The 24939-nt window shown below is 40.1% G+C and overlaps 1 protein-coding gene across 1 annotated transcript in view; it reads right to left on the reverse strand.

The window, feature by feature from the left end:
- Window positions 1–898: 898 nt before the first annotated feature.
- The window catches only part of LOC149065338 (dual specificity protein phosphatase CDC14A-like), a 192430-nt gene continuing 168389 nt past the window's right edge, over window positions 899–24939 (reverse strand). The window contains exons 9-14 of the mRNA XM_089254120.1: window positions 16791–17021; window positions 15202–15340; window positions 13950–14175; window positions 10275–10405; window positions 9935–10162; window positions 899–4954 (exon numbers count right to left, since the gene is read on the reverse strand). Of these exons, the coding sequence (XP_089110246.1) occupies window positions 4906–4954; window positions 9935–10162; window positions 10275–10405; window positions 13950–14175; window positions 15202–15340; window positions 16791–17021 (1004 nt within the window). The 3' untranslated portion in view covers window positions 899–4905. The remainder of the gene's footprint in view (window positions 4955–9934; window positions 10163–10274; window positions 10406–13949; window positions 14176–15201; window positions 15341–16790; window positions 17022–24939) is intronic.

Genomic DNA, 24939 nt, shown 5'->3' on the forward strand with positions numbered 1-24939 from the left:
AGGTCATGGGAACAATTCATCAAAAAACGAAGGGAAACGGTCTTTTCGCTGTTTTAGTGTGAAAATAATTGTGATGGCCGGTTTTTTGTCAGTATACACTCATTGCCATAAAAATTTGCGCACCAAGAAATAATTGTGGGATCGAAACGGAAGTTGTCCTGAAGGTACAGGCCGGGCAGATATGCAAATGATTAGAAATGCAGCGTGATTGCGCATTGCGTAATGCCACTAGAGGGCGTTGAATTTCGTTCTCCTTGGAGTATAAAACAGGTAAGCAGAGCTTGCTGGAGTGTATTTAATCGTTTGCAAAGGAAATGCTGAGGTAGACATGCCGTTACGCCGCCGTCGAAGACCATATGAGCAGTTGTCAGAGTTCGATAGGGGAAGAATCTTCGGGATGATGGAAGCTGGGTGGTCAGCTTGTGGACTTGCGGAGTGGATCTCCCGACTTCGACAAATCTTTGGAAAAATTCTATTCAGTGAGGAGTCGGAAGCAGACTGGCCTTACTTACTGATGTACATTAAATACACCTTCCTAGGCCGTTTACTAGCCCGTCGGTAATCCCATCGTCAGCCTCGAAACAGCTGCATGTAGTTTTCTAGTTTTATTTTGAGTAAATTTCGTTGGGGTTTCCATCTTCTATCTGCTCATATTTTCCTTTACATGATTTTTTTTAATGGGGCAATATTTGTGCTCATAGTTTTATGTAAATTGTTTTCATTTCGGTTTACCGAACTTTACATTTTTTTCGACATCGATATTTTAGCTACTTTGTCGGGTGTTGGCCTGTTGTAGTATCTGTACAAGTCGAACGGTAAAAAAAATCACGCAAATTAACGGCCAGTCCACGAATCACGCAAATGGAAACGGAACCAAATAAAATCACACCGAAAGCCATTAAAAAGTAAAAAGACATTTATTCGGCGAATTAACGTATTAAACGACATTTTTCCGTAGTACAAATATTATTGCTCTTTTAATCAATCGCTATTTACGCGAGCAGAACACACATATACACATATTTCATACACATACGCTGTACATACTCAACGGCATGACACGATTAAAACATCTTCTTTTTTTTTAAAATAGACTAAACCGACGCTAAAATTGAATTATAAAGCCTTTGCATTTTCTTTTGCAAGTAATAGGAAGCCATCATTTCCAATTGCGAATTATAAAACATTATGAGTTTCGATTCAAACATAACCTTCCGCACATAACGACAACACATTAGTAAGGCCATTATCTAAGGCCGGTATTACACTATAAAAGTTTGATAAAAGATCTTTTATAAACATTGAAAAAAAACAACAAATAAAGATCATAGGTTACATTCGAGCAGATGCAACCAATAAGCTTATCGGTTGAATTTTTCTTGTTTTATAAAAATACTTTTATAAAACTTTTATAGTGCAATTCCGGCTTAAAACTAAATATTTTTTTCCAATCATTTTTATACTTTTGATTCTGGTCGCATTAAAAATATGTCATAAGAAAATTTGATATCATCAAAATATTTTCGTAGTAGCATCTAGTGGATCAATGAGTTAACTTATTTCTCTCATTGATAGCCATTTTGATAATGTTTTGTATATATATATATATTGTACATAAAAAATTAGAATTATCCAGCAATAACATAGACATTTGAATGATTAAACGTTTCGTTAGATTATTATTTGCATGACAGTTATACAAAGTCGATAAATTGCAAGCTGGGGTCACTACACTGCTTGTCAATTGCTAAGGAGCAGTGTTATTTTTCGTCATATCTAATGACAGACATCCTTCAAAGAAATGAAACTTGACACATGTTTAATAAACATGCTGAAGCATTTTTATTACCCAAATAAAGTAAAACCTCGATGGGGTCGTCGTTCAAGTTTTTGGGAAATTGTGACGACTTGAGCGGAGTATCGTCTGTTTCAGGTGCAATACTGTAAAAATCGTATAAATTTAAAATAAAAATATAATTTATGAACACACAAATTAATATTACAATAATGACGTATTTCTCAGCCACCTCGTTGGGCATTTTGCCTGTTGTGGCCTTGCTGTTGTTGTTGATTAAAATGGAACAGATATCGCTACAGGGCAAAAAAAAAGGGCAAATAAAAAAAAAATGTTTTTTACAGAAATAGTAAGCAGTTAAGAGAGAAGTGCCAATTCTGCTGGAAATGAGGACAGATGTGAGTTTTTCATTATAAAGTGTGACCTCCTCGGCCACTGATGCACATTTGGCATCAATTGTGCATGATGTCCACTAAATTGTTTAGGAGAGCTTAAGTAATGTTGTCCCGTTCGTCCTTCAAGATGATTTCGAGTTGCTGTATGGTTCGAGGACGGTTATGTTTTTGAGCAATCCGTCTGCCGGAAACCACGCGAGGATCACCATACCTAAAAGAATAGGTATGTCAGCCTGGTGGCGAAAAGAAACAAAAATGCTACTTCTGGCCAGATGGCCGCAGACCTTACTAATGCTACTGGCGCTCGCGTATGTGCGAGAACAATTTCGAGGCGAATGAATAATGATGGCTTGTATATGCATGGAAGCCTGTAAAATGCATTCCTCTAGGAGCACATCACCGGCGAAAAATATTACGTTTTGTAAAGAGTATATTATTTGGAAACGGCAACAGTGGTCCAGAATCATGTTCTCTGACGAATCACGCTTCAGCATCTACAGTGATTCTGGACACCAGCTATTGTGGAGAGAGCAGGGAACTCGTTACCATCAGCAGAATGCCCAGGAAATTGATCTCTATGGCCAAGAAGTAGCGGTGTGGCGGGAATCATGCACCATGGCAGAACTCCGCTTCATATCTTTGATGGCGAGATACCGCAAAATCCCAACGATATCGCACCAAGATTCTTCAGGAAATGCCCGTCTTTTCCGCAGTGCAGTTGGTCCAGACTTTCGGTTCGTGGATGACAGTGCCCGTCCGCATGGGACGAACGAAATGTCATAGTGAAGATATTGAGCGCATGACGTGACCTATTCGCCGTACCGGAATTCCATTGAGCACGCCTGGGATGCATTCGGCAGACGTATTGCCCAAAGACGCAACCCTCCTCGAACCATACAGGAACTCAAAATCGTTTTAATGGACAAATGGGGAACATCCCTCTTCTCAACAATTTGATGGATAGCATGTGTGCACAGCAGATGCCAAATGTACATCAGTTGTCCGCGCGCGAGGAGATTTACATCTATCTTTATTTCCAGCAGAACGAACACTTTACGTAACTGTTTACAATTGGTGTAAGGAACATTTTTTTTTACCATGTGGCGATATCTGTTTCATTTTGCATTATAAAGGTTCTTCAAGATGCCTATTAAAAATGTGCCAAGTTTCATTTCTTTGAAGGACGTCTATCGTTAGGTGTGACGGAAAATAACTGTTCCTTAGCAATTGTCAAGCAGTACATTTTGTGTGGATCTCTTCATTCAAACGTATTTCTCTCAATCTACCATATTTATTTAATAGAAAAGTAAAGGGAGGAAATCTCAGATATGTTTCTCCCCACACATAGATTTTATTTACTATTTACAAGATTGATAATCGTTACTGATTTTCGTCATTATTGCTAGGTCTTTTCAAGACTAGAAATGATTCTGAGACCTTTGACGCAGAGCCGCCCTTAGGGGTGACCAACATGATGCTCTCGCACCAGGCTTTGCATTTTGGGGGAGCAGCGCGTACGGTATAATATATTTTTTCTCATAAATACTAAATTTTTTCATCCATTCTAGAATTCTGTATTTCATCTAGAAAGAAATACTTATGGAATTTTTTTTGCATTTTTATTTAAAAGAAATAATTATGGTATTTTGCATTTTTTTTTTTAACTAGAAAGAAATCTGGAATTCTGAATTTGCATAGAATTGTTTCTTCAATAATTTTGAACTTTGATCGATTCTGGAATTATTTCTTACTTTTTTTCTGAATTTTGTTCAATTCTGGAACTATTACTTTCATGTATTCTGATCTTTGCCATTATTTTCGCACCCGTGCCCCGGTTTTTGCAAGGGCGGCCCTGCTTTGACGATGCCTCGTGTGTCAAACTACAATAAGTGTTAGGCCGTCTCTAACAGCACAATGGGCCACAGAGCAAAGTGGCGCTGCGGGAGTCCCTATTAAACTGGAAGTACTCGCATATCACTTCATGAAATCGAAATTAGAAACTCTTCAAATTATGACCATTATTATACAGTCGATGCTCGTTATAATATTATGGTCAGTTCATTTATAATCTCCCTGTATTTTTTCATACACTAAAGCTCTTCTGACTGTGCATATATTAATCACGTTGTCACTACAGTTTACACTTCAGAGGGTAATTAGTAGCGCTCTACGTAGCCCCCGACAGGTCTAAAGTTTTAAAAAAGGGGGGGGGGGTAATTTCTTGGGTAAAGACATCACATGAAAGATAAGCCAAAAATAAAGTTTTTACATGGCGCACGAATCAAACCGAGGCCAGCTCAGTTTGAGCATCACTCATGAACATGAAAAAATGCGGTTTTAATCTAATTTTTTTCACCTTTCCTGAATTATTCAGGAACATCACTTGAGCATAGATTTAATTTCCCATGAAAAATCATTGTATATATATATAACATTATATTGCGACATGAAACATTACAATAAAACATGCTGGTCTCTCTTTTTTTTTCACTTACATACACGCTACAATGTCTTGAAATGCAGATTTGATATATTGAAGCAGCTTCTTGGTGATGGCACTTGTGTGTTTTGTTGTTTGGGTATTTCAGATTGTAAATTCCTGGAATTTTTAATTTGATGACGATGATTATATAATGATCACGATGAGCTTATACACGAGAGAGCGTTCGGATAAAAGAAAAAAGGGTCGGTGCTTTGGGAGAAGTGATAAATCGATCACCTCGGCATCTGGGTCTTGTTGTTTGATACCTGGTTCCGGAGATTGCTGAAATAATCACATCAAAATTAATCAGTGAGTGTATTAATAATGAAAACAATCAACACTGCGATAAAAGCATGCTTTTCCAATTGAAACATGCGGTTCAGAATGTTTCCCCAAAATAAACGTGGAACCGAAAACTTTGTCCGTTAACGAGAGGTGTCCGCTAACGGGGAATGTCCGGTATGAGAGGTTTCATTGTACGCAAATAAACTTTTGATATATTCTTTTGAATTACAATCTCTTTATGTGGGCAAATCTCATAGTAAAGTCACTCCGTTTGCAAGGATTTTTTACGATGGTTCTTCTAAACGCGATTTTCAGTTGTACTGCCTTGCATTGTGTTGCCATTCCTTTATAACACAATTCTTTTCAATTTGTGGCACACTTACCTACCGCTTAAGATTCGTGACGGACCATTCAGGGTACGCGAAAAAATAATCAGAAATCATGGGGGGAAAAACGAATAAAATTGATAAAAAAAGTAGCAAACATCAATAGGCCATCGGTGCAATATATGAAAAGGTACTCATCGCACGCATTTTTATGGGCAGCTACGCATGCCCTTAAAATTTCTGGAGGTTATGCAACACATATCTACAATCACGATGCGGTAATATTTTTTTCTCTCCAAAATTTGGCAGAGAAAAGTATATATTTATATAATTATTTTTATAGTTTTTCTCTCGTCATATGAAGCTTATCCAATATAGCCATGTATTACACGTTGGTGATTAAAATAAATAGATTTGGCTCCTACTGGGCCGTCTTACATCAGTTCATCGAGCTGTGGCAGGGATCACCGGCCTCTTCGCGAAATGGCCGGCCAAAGTCCGAATCATTTCTGCAATTCGGACTTTGGCCAAATCGCAAATAAGCTGCACTTCGGGCTTTGGCTGTAATATATACACTCATATACACTACACGTTGGCTGACAAGACTGATGACTAAAACAAGCAGATACATACACAATGCTGTAGATGCACAAAAATGGTTCCCCGACACAACTCACCTCTTCCAGTTAAAACTGTAGTAAATTGTCTAAATGTGGTGATTGTGGATAATTTTGGACGGATTGCGGACCGTCCAAATTTCGCAACGCAAACCTTGAACACATTTCTGAAAGTTTACGCTCCCCACGCTTTGAACAGATCTCTCAGAAAGTTCCCTGCGCTCGATTTGAAAGCCTTTCTAACAGTGTTCCTTGAAGACATTTCTAGGGGCATTTTTAGTGGCGCGCAAGGCTCTTAGGCAATTTCGGGGTGCTTGAAAAATTGGGAACTACTGCTCTATCTGTTAAGTCACACCTTGCATTTTGCGTTTCGTTAGCCAACTGGAGCAGGGACGTCGGAAGTGTTTTCAGGCCTGTAAGAGCTTTATGTATATTTCTAAATTAATTCTGGGGTTGGTCGAATCCGTATTAAAAATGACCTAACTTCAACGCCACTGTTCCGGAGGGACGTAAAAACGAGGTTTGGCTGCGCCATCTTACACATTAGACCACGTTCGAGGCTGAATTCATCAGCCAAGAGAAAGTCGCAGCGACCATCTTTTAAAAAGATGCAAATCCCAGAAGATGCAAAGTAAAGGGTATAGGGAAAAGTTTTTTATTGAGAGATCATCTTTGCAAAATATCAATGCTTGATATTTGATGGATATCAACGCTAAAGTGAGTGGCTTTTAAATTTTAAGTGGATATCTCGTTTATGCCGCAGAGAGCGTTGAAAATTTCAAGGGGAAAAATCCCATTAAAAAAAAGAGTAATTTGGACGGCCCCGCCAAAAAAGTTTTTTTTTTTAATGGGATATTCACTTTGATCAAACATATTATACAGAAAGCTACTCCAATAGAATGTAAGTTATAATACACAGAGCCACAAACATCATAGGAAACGTTTGCACAATCAGCAATAAATAGCACATGCGCGTTTTGGTGACGGTTTTGGCGCAAAAAAAAAAAAAAAAAAAAGCAACGCATGCAATCGATTCTTGATGTGAATATGCAAACGATGTCAAATACACACACAATTTGTAATTAATGAATGATATTGTCAAATGACACTTCAATACAAAATTCGGTTGAGCGATTGGTGACATGACAATGGTTTGTGATGCATAGCATGGCATAGCAAGGCATTGCTTTTTGGATATACATGAAATGTTTTAACATCGAAAAGAAACACACACACACGCAAACTAACCGAAAATTAAAATAAAGGATGTCCCAAAATTCGTAAGTAGTTTAAAAATTCAAAAAAATTGAATTAATTGGTATATTTGAACGCAGCTTGGGAAAAACGTTGTTCTCACGAAGGGGGATTTTTCCTTTGGTACAGACAAAGTTTAGTTCAAATTTTGTCGATAGAGAGCACTGGACGAAAACGGACCCGAACCTTTCTTCAATCTCTTCTGTGTCAGGAAACGTTCGTAAAGCTTCAGCTTTCATTTCGCGGCTGAGGTGAGACAACTTCACCAATACATTGTTGACATCCATCAACATCACAATGAAAACCTTACGTGAGCGTCAGTAACAGGAGAATTCAGAAATGAGCTGTTAATAGTCAACCTGCATTTCAATGGGACTCTGATTTGCATATTTCCAATGATTTGCTTTCATACAGCGCCCTCTGTTGACAAAAATGCAGACTATTTTTTAAAATGTACCATAAAAAATCGCCCTTCGTGAGAACAACTTTTTCGCAAACGACATTCAAATGTACAAAGTCCTTCAATTTTTTAAATAAATATTTAAACTATTTACGAACTTACGGGACACCTTGCACTGTAAATTAAAAAGAAAAAAGAGCTAAAGGATAAACAAAATAAGCGTAAAGAAAGCTTGATGCTAATTTGCATATCGTGCGCGTGTTTTTGCGAAAGACTTTTCTACTTACAACTTGGAAGAACTACGAAGAGAGTGGTGATAACGTGAAGAAGAGAAATTTGGATAGAAAAGAGGATCTAACGTCGAGCTAGCTTTCGCTTTGACCGAAGGTATCGGGGGTATGATGAGGGGCCTCAGTCTATACAGGGGCCCCTGAGTGGTCGAGAGGAACCCACTAGCGTCCCAGGGAAGGTTGGACAACACGAATTTCTTCTTTCGGCCAGCTCGGGTTCGATCTATCGGCTGGAGGATGTGGCAAGCTAGATGTCTACAAGGGTTCGGTAAGAGAGAGAACGGGGTGGGTTCAGGGAAAAGTAGAGTCACACATTACATGAAATACACGATAACATGAACATTCCAAAATATACACTAAATTCTAATTATTAATAGCAAATTCAGACATTATACCAAAATGATACTTCATGTAAAAATGTTCTTTTTCAAAAAATTGATGTTTGTTGAGTATCACCAAAAAAGGATGAGTGCTTATAAAACTTTAATTGAATATGGAATGGTTGTTGTTGCATCATCATCACTTTGCAAGTATGAAGAAAATAAAGTTCCACGTAGAGAAAGACTTTTGGATAGAGCTCTGAAGATGAGGAAGAACTTGAGCGAAAGCAACAAAAAGTTGTTCCCACAGCCCATGAAAGATGTTCGCCTGGAGGGAATGAATCACTTTCCCCCCGACACAGGGGCGATGAAAACGCATCGAAATGCAGATTAGCAGGGTGTAAATCAAGAACCAGGGCGATCGGTACAAAATGCCAAATGTATTTGCGTGTTTTGAAAAATAACTGTTTCGAGAAGTGCCTTTGGATTTAATTTTTAATTAGCACTTAAGCTAACGCGTGTCAATTCCTGATTCCTGTTGTGAGTTAATGTCATATAATATTGTGTTTTAAATTTGTAAACAATAGGTACACATCTAACTATACATTTCACAATGGTTGGAATATTAAATGTTTCTACTCATTTGATTCCTGAGGTACACATGTGTGTACCTAAAATTTCTGGGCCCCCCCCGAATACTTACAGAAACATTTTTTTTTCTGTTACACTCTACAAACACTAAAGAAACATGTCAAATCAAATCAACAAATACTATTTTAGCTGTTTTTGAAGATTGAAGTGAGAATGCATCGCAGGAAACTTAGATGATCTGTAAATGTGTCGCGGGCCCTTTAAGTGATCTGAAACAGCACCCAGGTTACTTGAGTGAAGATCAGTAAATGTGCTGCGGGCCATTTTAGTTATGTGGAGATGCACCGCAGGTCACTTAAGTGATCTGTGGATGTGTCCCAGGTCACTTGAGTGATCTGGAAATATGCCGCGAGTTACTTAGGTTTTCTGGAATTGTGTCACGTGTCACTTAAGGGATTTGTGCCACGAGCAACTCAAGTTTTGATCTATGGTAATATGTCATGGGCTACTGAAGTGATGTGGAACTGCTTTTCGGGTCATTTAAGTGATCTGGTAATGTGCCGATTAGTTAGTTCATTTTTAAAAATGTAGGTTTGAGGTCATGGGTCACATCAGATCACTCAAAGGGCCACATTTAACCCGTGGGGCCATGGGTTATCAATAGGTTGGTGATGTATAGCATTTGATATCAAGTGCGACAGACTTATGGGGAGGCCTCAATGTATTTCTCAGTCTGGAGGGAGGAAGGCACGATGCTGTAAAGATGGCTTTGTATCCACATAGGCCTAATTAAGTAAGTTCGGTTGAATATAATTTTCTTAACTCAGGAGCTTTTAACCATTTTTGACCCAAAATCAACTACAAGATCAGCCTCGACACTCACGGTACTTTGTTTGGTTTATCACGGTTTGTTTTTCGAAATTAGTGACACCAGTTACGCAATAAGTGACTTAAAACAGGCACAAGTGGATTAGTACGACTCATCTAGGAAGCCACTGCTAATAAGGTTTCGGGCTTGACCTATAGCTCAAGAATCCCTGTCTGTTAGTGGATTTGAACGACCCAAGTTTGGGTAGTGACCCACGGTTAAGAACCCCTGCCTTAAGTCTACGACAAGATTCCAGGCCACATATCTTAACACGAAATATTTACCGAGTAACTGAAACGACATGATACTACCTCCTGTTTCCAGACCCAGGTGACTTGGGACTCGACTTCCTGTTGAGTATCGGCGATGCAGCGGGAGAAACGTTCGTCTTGACGGGCTGCTGAAGGCCGAGGCGACTACATTCCCGGATGGGCTTCGTCGGAGAGAGGTACGACTTCGTCGAGTCCGTCGTGCCGCCGTGGTAGAGCGGCCTCAGCGGTTGGGACGTGGTCCTCCGAAGAGCCCTCATCTCGTCAACGCTGTAATGGTACAAGAGCGGTCATCATCGAGTAATCAAGCACACAACAAGATTAAAGCTTAAATACTTATGTCTCCGAGATCGTATTAAATAAGAGTGAAGATTATCCTTACTGCAAAGTGCCGGTCGTGATCGACCTTGGGTGACGCCTGTTAGCTTTTATGGAATTGAGCTTATCTCCCTGAGTTGCCTGGTTGTCGTCCTTAATCGAATTTCCGTTCGGTATGATCTCGGTCTTGCTGTTCTGAAACGATAACACGAAAACATTGTTGATGGATATTGTTTATATGATATTGGTCTATTGTTAAAATCTATTATTGATAGGTCTATCTCATAGCTTCCCAAACTTTTTGTTTCATCGCCCTTCTTCAGAAATTGAATCCTCATCGCCCCCTATTCAAGCGAATCCATAGGATCCTATGCTAAATCAGTAGCTTTTATCACCCTCTGGACCATTCCATCGTCCACTTCGGGAAACACTAGTCTATATCAATCCCCAAGGGAGGGACAATTCGAAAGAAGAACTTACTTCAAGGGGCGTACGCAAGGTTGACCTTTGCAGGGGGCCACAAGGAATTTCCTACCGAGAATTTTCAGTAACTCACCTCCAAAAAGCATTTTAAATTAACCGAAATTCATTAAGATGGAATATAAAGGTATTTTCTTTCAAAAAATTCATTATTTTAAATATATATTTGAAAATATCTCTAATATTTGATCGTATTAGGAGGGGGCAAGGTCCCCTACGCCCTTTCCTGCGTACGCGCCTGTCAAGGGTGCTCGACATTTAGGAGAGTGCAGGCCACTTCAATGGTTTGAAATTGTGTCGCGGACCACATGAGTGATCTGGAACACCACCGCAGGTCACTTAGGCCGGGATTACAATATAAACGTTTGATAAAAGTTCTTTTATCAAACTTGAAAACTGCAACCGATAAGAGCATCTGTTACATTTGAGCGAATGTAACCGATGAGCTTATTGGTTATTTTCAAGTTTTGTAAAAGATCTTTTATCAAACTTTTATTGTGTAATCCCGGCGTTAGATAAACTCTTTCCTCAACCACTGGGCCGAGGCCCTGTACGTGACGTCATTCATAACGGTCAGCGTGATTAGCCCCGTTTAATTTCATTTTCCGTTGGTCGAGTGTTTAACCGGGCCTTCTACTCGGAAAAATAAATGAAACCGGGCCGCGGGTTTGCAAACCACTGACTTATCTGAGCTGGAAATGTGCCATTTAAGTGCTCTAAAAATGTGTCGCGGGTTCCTGAAGCGATCTGCAAATATGGCGCGGGTCAATTGAGTGATTTGGAACTGTGCCGCGGTAGTTTGAGTAATGAGGATCTTCACCACGACCACTCAAGTGCTCTAGAACTGTGTCACGGTCACTCTAGTAATAAGTGATCTGCGGCATATTTACTAAAGTGATCCGGTGGTTCAGGAAGTGTGCTGCGGACCGCTTAAGTGCTCTGAAAATTTACCGCAGACCGCTTAAGTGCTCTGAAAATGGTTCACGGAACCTTTGCCCCCGATATTTCGCCTCCGACATTTCGTCCCCGACATCTCGCCCCTGGCACGTTTCGTCCCACAGAGTAAGAATATATTATATTAGTATATTATATATTTAGTCTATGTTTCGTCCCCAGTACATTTGGCCCCCGGAAATTTCGCCCCTGACATCTCACCCCGGTACATTTAGCCCCCGGAAATTTCGCCCCGGACATTTCACACCGGGAATTTCGCCCTGACCTTTCGCCTGCTCTGACCATATCAGTGACTCAGTAAGTAATCAAGTAAATCGGAAATTTATCTCTGATATTTCGCCAGCCCTTATCGTACGCGTGACTCTATGAGTGAACATATGAATGATGGTACAAGTGACCAAGTGAGTGACCACATGAGTGACCAAGTGAGTGACCACATGAGTGATCAAGTGAGTGATCAAGTGAGTTGGACATTTACTCGTGACATTTTGCTTCCCCTGATCGCATGAGTGACCAAGTGAATGAATACATGAGTGATCGAGTGAATTGAAAACTTATCCCCTGACATTTCACCTGCCCTGACCATATGAGTGACCCAGTGAGTGATCATATGAGTTACTCAGTGAGTAATCAAGTGAATCGGAAATTGACCCCCTGTCATTTTGCCTACCTTGACCGTACGCGTGACCGTATGAGTGAATATATGAATGATAGCGTGAGTGACCACACCGGTGTGAGTCGTAAATTTGGGAAAAATATTTTATGCTTAAACTGAAAATTCCAAATTCTTAGAATCCATTAAAGTGTGAGTCACTTGATCACTCAGTGCTACGTAACCACCTATAAAAAGGAGGGGATGAGGAGGATCATCTTTGCAGACACTCCACCCTCGCACTTTGCCAATCACTCAATCGCTCACTCTGTCAATCACTCAATCGCTCACTTTGTCAATCACTCAGTCGCTCACTCTGTCAATCACTCAATCGCTCACTTTGTCAATCACTCAGTCGCTCACTGGGTCAATCATACGGTCATTCACTTTATCAATCTTTCGGTCACTCATGCAGTCATTCACTTTATCAATCTTTCGGTCACTCATGCAGTCATTCACTTTATCAATCTTTCGGTCACACATGCAGTCACTCACTTGGTCACACATTCACTTATGCGTTCCATCACTCAGTAACTCCTTTGGTCACTCACACGGTCAGTCCCTTGATCACTCACTTGAACACTCGCATAGCTGCCAACTTTTGAAAATGAAAATTTGGGAGATTTTCGCGCACACCCGTATTTTATGCTAAAACCACTCCCTAATAAATACAATAGGGATTTTTCCAAATAAAATAGGGATTTTCCAAACATAAAAGTTGAAGCGTAGGGAATAAAATCCCTACTCAAAAACTGAAGTCAAATTAAAATAGGGATTTTACACACATGGAAGTTAAACCCTTGGGAATAAAATTCCTACGCAAAAAACAAGTGAAATTGGAGGCCAAAACTTCAATGATGTAAAAATAAATATTGTGTTCAATCAGAAACGCTGTGAACAAACATTCTGAGCGAATGACCCCAAAATCATCCGAAGATGAAGGAAAACACCGTCAATTTTTGAAGAACACTGACTTTTTGTGACACTTGCTCGATGCTTTTTTTAAAATTTCACATGAGTGATGATGGTAGTCTTTCCATGCCCGATGTTTATGTCCGTAACACAACTTGTACAAAAAGGAAAAGTAGGCTCTCTTCTGGAACGTTTGATGAAAGGAAATTCATCGGAATAAGTATCTTTAAAATTGATTAAATATGTTTTTGCTTATTATTCATGCTTTGTTATATCGCACGTACGTAACTTCAACAAAAGAAATTTTGACCACATGTGCATCACCATAATCTTCAATTATTATCCAGGACTATTGGCTGCTAAACCATTTCTCTGTACGATAAGACAAACAACTTTCTTGTTACCATCAGAGGGTTTGTAAAACTTCCTTAAAAAGGGAATTTCCCCATTTACGACGTGTGACGTCATTTCGAAAGGCTTCGAAAAAAAAAGAGGCTTCATGCCCCACAAGAAATTCCTTAGGGATTGTTTTCATAAGCGGGGATTTTTTTAATGAAGTAGGGAATTTTTAGGGACAATTAGGGATTTTTGTGATTTTCGTAAAAATTCGGGAGATTTAAGAACATTTCGGGAGATCGAGCGATGAAGCTAAAATTCGGGAGACTTGGCAGCTATGATATTAGATGACTCCGAGGGCCACATTTGGGCCCGCGGGACATGAGTTGAGCATTTATGACTTACTTGTTCGTCTTTGAACTTATCCCTTATGCTGTTCCTGACTACCCGGTTCGCAACGGGACTCGGCTTCAAGCTGCAGTTCCTGAACCTCTCGTAAGGTATTGCCAGGTCGCCGTTCGCTGGCAATCTCTTCTCGGTCTTTTTGTTGTCGACAGGCTTGTTCTTGTTTGAGCTGTTGGCTTTCTTGAGGCGGTAGATGTCGCCTTGAAGCCAGAGGGAAGACTGCTTCCTGAAACATGCATTTTACTTTAGAGATAAAACACTTGGAAATGCTGAGGCCATACTCAAACGGAGATACTAATGTTGCTGATACCAGAAGACTCAGTATTCAGGCGACCCCAGTCGTGGTCTCCAGGCTACCGGAGATCGATTTGAGTATTCACGTATGTAGAAGGCCCAAAAGTAAAGCCAAACGTGACTTCATAGTTACACCAGCCCCAAGAGCGTTGGAAGTATTTTACACCTGTGGATGCTCAGATTCAAAGTTGTGTAGAAATTTTGAATTTGTCAATAAATTCCGTGGGTGCTCAAACCTGAGCTACCAAATAGTGCGAGTGCTCGAGCACCCACAGCATGCCTGACTCCGACGCCACTGTATCATCCAACGTGACTTGCAAAAGCGTGGGAAGTGTTTCGAGACTGTAGGTGCTCACCTTGAGTTTTAGGTAGGAGATTTTGGTTTCTGAACCAATTCAATGGGTGCTCGGACCCATGCAAGAAATTTTTATTTATTTTTTAACAACGTGATCCTCACGTATTCCCAAAGGGATCAACATGATCCGTCCAGGGAATTTGCTAGTGTTAGTAAACATCCATGCCCGAACCGGGATTCGAACCCAGACCTGCACAGTGAGAAGCTAGTCCCCTAACCACTCGACTGCGAGGCGGCAATTGCTATGGATGTTCGAGCTCCCACAGTATCTCCATCTCCGGTGCCACTGATGACTTGATAGTTGCATCACCCGACCGGTGGGAGCTATTTTAGAAAGCCCGACGGCACAATTCTGCTAGTACGTAACTAGTGAAGCGAGCTACAAGAGCTTCGGGTCGCGCCTCTGACGTTTTGCAGCTAGATGCAAATTCTGGTCACTCGGGCAAGCCACAGGTCACCAGTAGCAGTATTTTCCTACACTGTTCCCCCTCTAGTTACCGAGAACCACTAAATGGGCATTATCGCAACTTATTCTCCCTTGGGAGGGGTACGAGAAGCAAATATGTATTACTAAGAAAATAACTCCGAAATTTGGCAACTCACTCTTCAAGCCATAATTGCTGATGACCGATGATGGAACCAGGTCTGCAGATCCGTATCCAGGCTATCGTTTCGGCAGCCGTGAATCTGTAGTGCTTCATGATGTAGCATCCTATCAGCGTACCAGTGCGGCCAAGTCCAGCTACCAGATAGAAATTGATACATCGTTCGTATACTTTGACAGAAATCTATGGTTTGTACCGTCCGTCTCAAAAGTTTAGACACTAGATTTTTAAGTGCACCATGGATACCGTTTCAAATTTTGATTTAAATTTTTTTTTGCTAGTGATCAGAATACAAAAACCTACTTTAAACCTGTCACTAGGTCGCACCAAAGAGAGGTGGAGAAGAGACTGAAATGGACACGAAATCATGTTTTATGGGGAAAAATAGCTTGGTATCATATTTAGTAGTGCAAAGAAATGGAACTCACATGTTCCAGACGGTTGTTTTGAGCAGAAAGTAAGGTGGAGCTTCGATAATGGTATGGGCAGGCTTCCCCAACTTTTGAAATTGGTAATTAAAACTCTGATGATTAAAGGAGATCCTCGAGGACAATTTGCTACTGATTGGAGATTTAAGGAGGACCAAACTTGACATTTCAACATTATAACGTGTCTGCCACAAAAGAGCTCTTTAATCGGGAAAATGTATCGGTTTTAGATTGGCCATTGATGAGTCCGAACTTGAATCCTATTCGGAATGTATGGGGCTTATTTACGGTAAATGTATTTGCAAATGAAATACAGTATTCGGCTGTTGATGACTTGTAGAGTAGAGCTCTATAGAGGAAGCATGCTACAGTTTTGATGTTGAAGGCCCTCCTTTTTTACCTTTGAAGACCAAACACACCCCGCTTTCCATCTCAGTGAGATATCGAGGCGTTCCCGGAGGGTGGGTGTGTCTGGAAATTTTATTAAATATTAATTGAATTTTCTGGATGTTATGCCAAAACTAATATTTGGAAAGAAAAGTGATTTGTCCCCTTGCATAACGGGCAAGAGTGCGCTACTCAATACACCAGAGATACACTTTTCAATTCCTCATTCGTAGTGTGAAGCGCTGAGTGGAGACATAGCAGCCTCCCTTAACTACATCAATTTTCGCCCCAGTTAGCGTTTTGTATTAAGAGATGGTATTTTTTCGGCCCGAAATATACTGAGAAATTGAATTGTCTGGATGGTATGCCGAAACTAATATTTGGAAAGAATATTATGGGTACAAATTGTCTCTCAGCAACGCCGGCTCGTCTCTCTTTGTTGAAACCCTACAGAATCCATGAAGTATAGTGTGTTTGAGGTCGTTAGAAAAGTCTATTAGCTATTAAAAGCCTGTAATTTTTGTAAATATGAATTTTCTCTAAACTTTTGAGACAGCCATTTTTTGTGTATTTTCGACACTATAGATACTCTAAATGTTCTTTCGTAGAAAAGTTCTTTTTCTATAAATGCATAGAAATGCTTCAGGTATTATCCATTAAAAGGTGCTCATTTTACTCTCCTTATTTTTCTTGTTATTTTAAGAAAAGTTAATTACCTAAACTTTTGAGGCAAACTGTATTTCGAGAATCGCCAATAAAAACCTGAACAGACCTTTGCAATGAACAGCCAGGACGCCTTTGGCCTTCTCGGCGATGTCCAAGAACTCTCTGGTTATGGCATCGCTCGGAGTGCTTCCGTCGACGAAGAACAGGTCCTTGTGGTCGAAACCGTATTCGACGAATCTCCTCGCGTCGTAAATCTTTCTGTTCAGTCTTATTATGGTCGATACGTTGTTCTTGCGGAAATACGGAATATATGATTCAGGCGAGTGGAAAATGTATCCTGTGTGGGTGGGACGCATGCGGAAATGAAAATAGATAATCACTAGAAATACGTAATTTTCACATTTATGAAATACACACAGTAGTAGACTTATAAATCAAGTCTTTTACGCAGATTTTAATTGGATTGATCGAGTCGATTAACTCAACTAAAATTTTTTACCGCGATTAATAGTTGATCGATTAATCGGCTTCTGTCAGTAATAACGACGTTGTAAACACTGAAGTACGGGGTGGTCCAGAAGTCTTGACCTCTTTTAAAAAAAATATATATATATATAAAGCTATCAAAGATAGAGACAAACGGTTTGAAACAGAAAGTTTTAAAGTCTTTTTTTAACTTATACAAGATTTCTACATGCACCTTTAGCAGGAACGGGCTTAAATATTTTATATTAGGCCCTCTAAAATGAATTTTCCTAATCTTCCAGTGTCCTCTTCACCACGCGACTCAAATTTACTGCGTAATATATTCATGATTAAAAAAACCACCTGGCAATAAATTTGGGCCCATCTCGCCCAACTATAAAAATTGTGAGTGTGCCTCCAGGCATTTGAAGGTTAAAACATCTACACTCTGTAATCATGCCCCTAAAAGAGTGGGGGCTTACAGGGCTCGAGCCGGAACTCCGGAGCGATTTTTATTGCGAGGTGAGATCTCAAGCGTTCTTTCTGATCCAGCACCCGGGGCATCAAACCCACGTGCTCTGGGCTTGGGCAGGGCCTGCTTCACGCATGCACAAACGGACACGTGCCCAGGGCCCCGAAATTCGCTGCTTTTTGCATTATGGACACGGGACCCACCCAAGGCCTCTGAAAACACTATACATAAGGGGCTCAAAAATCATATTCTCCCAGGGCCCGAACTTATGAGATAATGACCTGGATTAGGGATCTGTCGAAACCTCTCATAAATTATAAGATGGTGGTGTATAGCCGTTCATCCCATAAGAATCTAATAATCGGCAATTGATCGAATGATTGCCGATAATCATGGAATATAAAATTTCGAATCACAGTGAATTAGTAGCAGATCGTCGTTGTCTAAGCCGCAAGTCGTTACCGGAATCGTCACCGGGTGAACTAAAATCAGCACAATTCATTATAGCCGAGTAACTTAATTCGTCCTTAACATCAATTAACCAATACACTGATTTCTTCCGTATAAAAGAATGCTTTACCGAAACATTTTGCGAAAAACCACAGCATCAAGTACAGTAACGGTTTTCACAAATCTAAAGGGTGGGTGAAGTAGAGCTCGCATTGGCAAGCAGTCATTGCATTAAGAAATTCCGATAGAAGAACTAAAATTTTGTATGATCCTTTGGTTAATTTGGTCGCAAAACAGTCGAAGTGTTCGTGTGAAATTTTCCGTTTTTTAAAGGGTAAAATTTTCTTTTCCGTTCCCGCGTTAGACAGGTTCCGTTTCATCCAAGTTTTTTAATGTGTATTTTGGCATTGAAATCATGGGATCATGACTTTTTTCCGTTGAAGACAGGTTTTCCTATATATATATATTGCTAAATGCCTCGGTGATTCACACCAACTATCAACGGCAACGGCGGTAAACGCATTTTGAAATGAATAGCGTATGACGTGTCATGCCCCTTGAAAATACGTATCATTTTTGGATGGTATGAAATTGGAACTGGAAAAACATTTGTTCTTTTTCAATATTAATTTTTGCGTGAGAAAACTGTCTATTTTCAGCATGTTTTTCTAATTCTAGTAGTATACAATCACGCAATGTTTCAGAAAACCGTACTTTTATTGAACAACCTTGAGAAAACAAAAGAGACAAATAAAAGTGGAATGAAAATCTTGAAGTTACTTGAAAAGAAATCTTTAAAACCAATCTTTAAAACTATGATAAAAGTACGTATTCTCACAACGTTTGAGCATTATTTTCAACGGCGTCGTTATGTCTATCTGTACTTTTCATTGTAGTTTATATACATATCATATTGGCTTTTTCTGCAATTTCTGATCAAAGTAATATCATTTATGTCGTTGGCGACGGGATCCAATATTAGGTTTCTGGCGAGGATGATCTACGTGGTGTCTTCCTGTTATGTGCAACCTCTGACGAGAAGAATGCTGCTTGCAGCAGGGCCATATTTGTAACAAACGTTTTTTCTTCTTGATAATGTAATAATAGTATGCACCAGATACTGTGATTACTATCAGTATCAGCATAACAAGAATGTACGGCCAAACTACAGCTTCACTCGGATATTCACCTGTGGGTGAGGTACACCACCCGTAGCCATTACACTGGAGATTATGTCCACATATTGTACCATATGGTAATTTTGGTCTGACTCCGTAATGAGCAAATCCCAGTGTATCGCTTGGTATACATTTTACATCTTTCAGACAACAAACTCTGCATCTATATTCGTATTTACATATGCATGTATCGAGTCCGTGGTCTCTGCAATAGCTGCTGTTGCAGAAGCCTGAAGAGCAGGTATGGATGACTCCACCACTATCTGAGCAATTTGTTCCGTCTTTCTCGTTGGTCTTGTTCCAGCAGTTTTTCAAAATACTGTCGCATTTCCCTACAATACATCCCAAATTTTCTCTAGAGCAATTCTTTCCACGTGCTGATATTGTGCAATTCGTGCAGCACAGATCCGACTTGTCGCTGCATTCGTGATCTTTACTACGACGGTAGGTACATTCCTTATCCCCATCGTTGTTGCCACCTTTCGGTGTACAGCACCTGTCCAAACTCCCACACACATGTTCGTTGGGGCCGCAGTCATATTCTTCATCGCCCTCTTTCATTCCATTTCCACATTCTGGAGGTAAGAGCTTCATGCATTCTCTTACGTAATCCTCTTTAAGTATACGGCGCATGTTATCGATACTGCACGGCGAAAATCGATATTTATTTTCTCCAGGTGTGCCTCCTTGTATCATTACGTAGTTATATATTCCATATGGCCTGCAAGTAGCATTTTCATCTGTATCATGAGGTGCTCCAAAGGAATGACCAAATTCATGGATGAAAATGTACTTTAAAATTATATCCGGGTTAGTTTTTATGATACCGAATTTAGAGTTAGCAGACGCCTCGCACAAATGCTGTTCCCTGAGCACCTGATAACCTGTATCCAGTGAGAACGAATGTCAAACATGAGTTATATACGTGATGGGTATTACCATAAATAACTCTGAAGTTGTGCAAATATGTGATGATATCACTAAGCTCAGTGCCAAACGGATAACCCGGTTCGTTTTTGCTCTCGTAAATCTTGAGCTTCCAAGGTAATATTCGGGCGATGTCATTTCCGAAATCTGTAGTGCGAAACGCTTTGTCGACTTCGTGTAACATCAGATACATGTATTGGAGAGCGTTTTCTTTCTTCTGTTCGTAAAATCCCGCATCGCCGATCATCTCAACTCTACATTTCAGAACGTTTTTGGAACCCAAGACTTGTTTTCTCGTCATCCTTAAATCTTCAAATAGTCTAGTGATATTCACAGTATTTGACAGGCTCGAGTTTGAAACGTTAACACTTTTGAATTCAGGATCATTGAACACGTTTCTTCTTTTGTTCGTGAAATGTCGGTCACTCGAACTATTGGGAGCTCCCGTATGTTTGATATCAACATCTCGATAAACAATCGTCTTTGACAGGATGTCGTTGAAATACGCGGAAGCCTGTACCAAATTATATGTATCATTCTGCATTTCGATAATCCCCTCGAAACTGCTACTGTGCGTAAGGCATCCAGAAACAGAATATTTGTCATTTTCAAGTTCATAAAATCTGCCTCTGAAAGGTCCGACGTGCTTAGTTCCATTCCCGTGTATTTCAACCGTGGTCCTCTTCATCAGTGAATTCGGAGGTTTATTAGCCGATACCTCAATGTTTTGTCCAAAATATTTGAAACCAATTTTTTATGTTATCCGGCGTATCCAATGGTGCGGGTCCTTCTTCTTTCTCATCAAAAGATATGCGTAGTTCCGTAATTTCGTACTGGAATAACATTTCCTCCAGTTGAGATGAAACCGTTGAGAGTCCGCCAAGCATCAGCATCAACAAGAACATCGATTTCCTAAAGATTTTTGAAACATCCATTTTTTTCCCGCTTTACTTATCATTCTGAATATGTCACGAAATATCCGTTCGCTATGGACACATATTTTGAATATTTTTTATTCTTCAAATACGTTTCACTCTAAAGAATGGCCTAGTGCAACTGTTTATCTATAACAGTCCATCTTGGGACCACAACTGCTTGAAATTGCGATATCATGTGGCGCTGCTTGTCTTGCACAATTTTTATACTATTTATTATGGTTTTTATGCCACCTACTAGCTAGGCATTATCTAGTATCTCGTATTGGAGTTCAGTCTGGCTCCAACTGTCGACCGAACATGTGCTAAAAACCTCTTCTATTTCTTCTACTAAATAACTTAAAAAGAAGAAAACGAATCAGGACTCAGTATGCCTCCAAAATAACGAGACATTCACGCCAGGGCCGTATTCAAGTTTTTTCCGCCTGTGGGCTATACAAATTTTGCCACCCCCTCCCATTTCGGTCTAAATATTTCACCCGAAAGACAAAAAAGTGGTACTGTATATGTTTGCGCCTAAATTTTACTTTTCTGTCCTGCATTCGTATCCTATTCCGATCCATAATGATTGCCATATAACGGAGGGGGGGGGGGAGGGCGATGCTCAACCTGTGGCCTGTAGGCGTCTACACATCGATGAAAAACACATAAATTTAATTCTAACGTATGGTGCATACATTCGAATATGTTCTTATCAGCCACCTCGTTGGGCATTTTGCCTGCTGTGGCGTTGTATTTGTATTTGAAAGTATCCCGGTACCAATCAGTGGTGTTGCGATACTTTGTGCGTACTTGGTTATAGACTAGCAACAAAATCAATAATACATTACATAACATATCTATACATATTATCTTTAACCGCACGTCCTAAAGTGTATTTTGAAATAATGAAATACTTTTTCAAAATGAGAATAGCAAGAAAACGGTGACAGATATTAAAGTCATTCTTGCGGAATGTAAATGTGCGAAGCCAGGAATTTCAACTACGTCATTCATGTGTTTCAAGGGATTATTAAAATACAAATACAAATACAACGCCACAACAGGCAAAATGCCCAACGAGGTGGCTGATAAAAAGATGCCCATAAAAATATGGATGTCATATGTTTCAAAAATACAGCAACCCAATTAAAAATGCAATTAACACAAATTACAAACAATATATACACATGATAAAATATTATACAATGCCCATAAAGAATACTTATGGTTGTCTTATTCTAAGTATGGATAGCTTCTCGATTTACCCCAACATGTTTATCGTATTTCTTTTTAAACGTGTCAATTGTGTTACAATTTACTACCTCCGGGGGTAAGCTATTCCATTTATTAACAACCCTATTAGAGAAAAATTCCCTGCGACACCATAACCTTGCATTGTCCCTCACCAATCGACACTGGTGTCCCCTTGTAAAAGCAGTCGATTGGCGGTGTACTAAAAGTTCATGGTCCATCCTATCCATCCCATTGAAAATTTTGAACACTTCGATCATATCTCCTCGACACCCGCGTTCATCCAATGTAAACATATTCAAAAAATGAAGTCTTTCTTCATAACTCAAGCCCTGTGTGCCAACAAGAACATGCCTAGCTCTTCTCTGCACCCCTTCAACCAAGTCTATGTCCCTCTGTAGGTATGGTCTCCAAAACCTTACAGCATACTCCAGTCCAGGACGAACTAAGCCTCGAAAAAGCGGAAGAATGACTTTAGGAGAACGCGAAGAGACCTTTTTGAAAATGAGACCAAACATTCTATTCGATTTTTTGACAACCGCTGAACAATGTTCAGAAAACTTGAGTCGCTCGTCAATGAGAATTCCCAAATCGGTGACTCTAGTTGCATCCGGGATAGTGACACCATTCAACTCGTAAGAGAACCGTGGGTTGTTCGAACCAAAATGAGCGACCATGCACTTATCTACGCTATAATAAAAATAATAACTTTTGATATGGACAACCTGCGCCCAAAAAGGAATTAAAAAGTTGTTTTGCCCTGTCTCTTCTGATGCCAACAAAGAAATTTCCACGTTTCTAAGTGCAGTATTAGCAGAGATATCTGAGTTCAAAAATCGGAGAAAGGTTAGGAAAAAAGCGTTGTCCGGTAGTTTTTTTGCTGCTTTTCCCCAACTTTCCCCACCGATTTTCGAATTTAAATAATCTCAGTGAATACGTAGAAACACGGAAACTCTTTTGGCAGATAACATTGGCTCTGACCCAAAATCATTTTTTCGATACGTCAATAATGGATGTAAGGGGACAGTTGGCCCCCTCTCGATAGGAGGCTCAAAAGTAGAGAGCAATGTAGGCATGTGTAGTGCTTTCAATGACTTTTTCGCGTCGGTTTTTAATGGAGATAATGATATTCGATATACGGGTGTTGCATGGGGTAATAAAACGCTCAACGATATTCAAGTGGAAGACGTGGAGGTCCTAAATCTTCTAAGAAATGTATGTGCAAGCAAAGCACCAGGACCAGATGATATCTATCCCAGGGTTCTCAGGGAAGGTGCTAATGAATTGTTGGGGCCAGTCGCACAGATATACAGGAGTAGTGTTGCTGAGGGTATCGTCCCGAGAGATTGGAAACTGGCTAACGTTGTTCCGATATTTAAGAAGGGTAGTAGAGAAGTGGTGTCTAATTATCGTCCAGTGAGTTTGACGAGCTCCCTCTCGAAAATTTTGGAAATTATCATCAAAAGGCAGTTTGTGAAGTGGATAGACGAGAATAATGTATTGTCGGATAATCAGCATGGGTTCAGGAAGGGGAAGTCATGTGTAACTAACCTCCTTTGCTTCTATGATTACGTGACTAAGGCTTTGGGTAAGAGCAAAAATGTCGACGTTGTTTACCTTGATTTCCAGAAGGCATTCGATCGGGTCCAACATGGCAAACTCTTGAAGCGTTTACACGAGATTGGAATAGGGGGCAACTTGCTGAATTGGATAGAATCGTGGTTAAGAGATAGGTCGCAACGAGTTATGGTGAACGGGGAATTCTCTGGTTGGACAGACGTCACAAGTGGAGTTCCTCAGGGAAGTGTCCTTGGCCCCATACTTTTTTCACTTTTTATCGATAAACTCGATCAGGGTATCGATGGAATTACTAGCAAATTCGCAGATGATGTGAAGCTAATGGGGGTAATCGGGAATGAAAGCGATAGGGAGTTGCTCCAGACCAACTTAAACAAGATTGCAGCATGGGCAAATGAATGGAGCATGACGTTTAGCGTAGATAAGTGCATGGTCGCTCATTTTGGTTCGAACAACCAACGGTTCTCTTACGAGTTGAATGGTGTCACTATCCCGGATGCAACTAGAGTCACCGATTTGGGAATTCTCATTGACGAGCGACTTAAGTTTTCTGAACATTGTTCAGCGGTTGTCAAAAAATCGAATAGAATGCTTGGTCTCATTTTCAAAAAGGTCTCTTCGCGTTCTCCTAAAGTCATTCTTCCTCTTTTTCGAGGCTTAGTTCGTCCTGGACTGGAGTATGCTGTAAGGTTTTGGAGACCATACCTACAGAGGGACATAGACTTGGTTGAAGGGGTGCAGAGAAGAGCTACGCGTGTCCTTATTGGCACACAGGGCTTGAGTTATGAAGAAAGACTTCATTTTTTGAATATGTTTACATTGGATGAACGCAGGTGTCGAGGAGATATGATCGAAGTGTTCAAAATTTTCAATGGGATGGATAGGATGGACCATGAACTTTTAGTACACCGCCAATCGACTGCTTTTACAAGGGGACACCAGTATCGATTGGTGAGGGACAATGCAAGGTTATGGTGTCGCAGGGAATTTTTCTCCAATAGGGTTGTTAATAAATGG

This window comes from Pholcus phalangioides, unplaced genomic scaffold (assembly GCF_987345545.1).
Source record: "Pholcus phalangioides strain wild (caught in Gottingen) unplaced genomic scaffold, Ppha-v1.0 ptg000040l_1, whole genome shotgun sequence".
NCBI lineage: Eukaryota > Metazoa > Arthropoda > Arachnida > Araneae > Pholcidae > Pholcus > Pholcus phalangioides.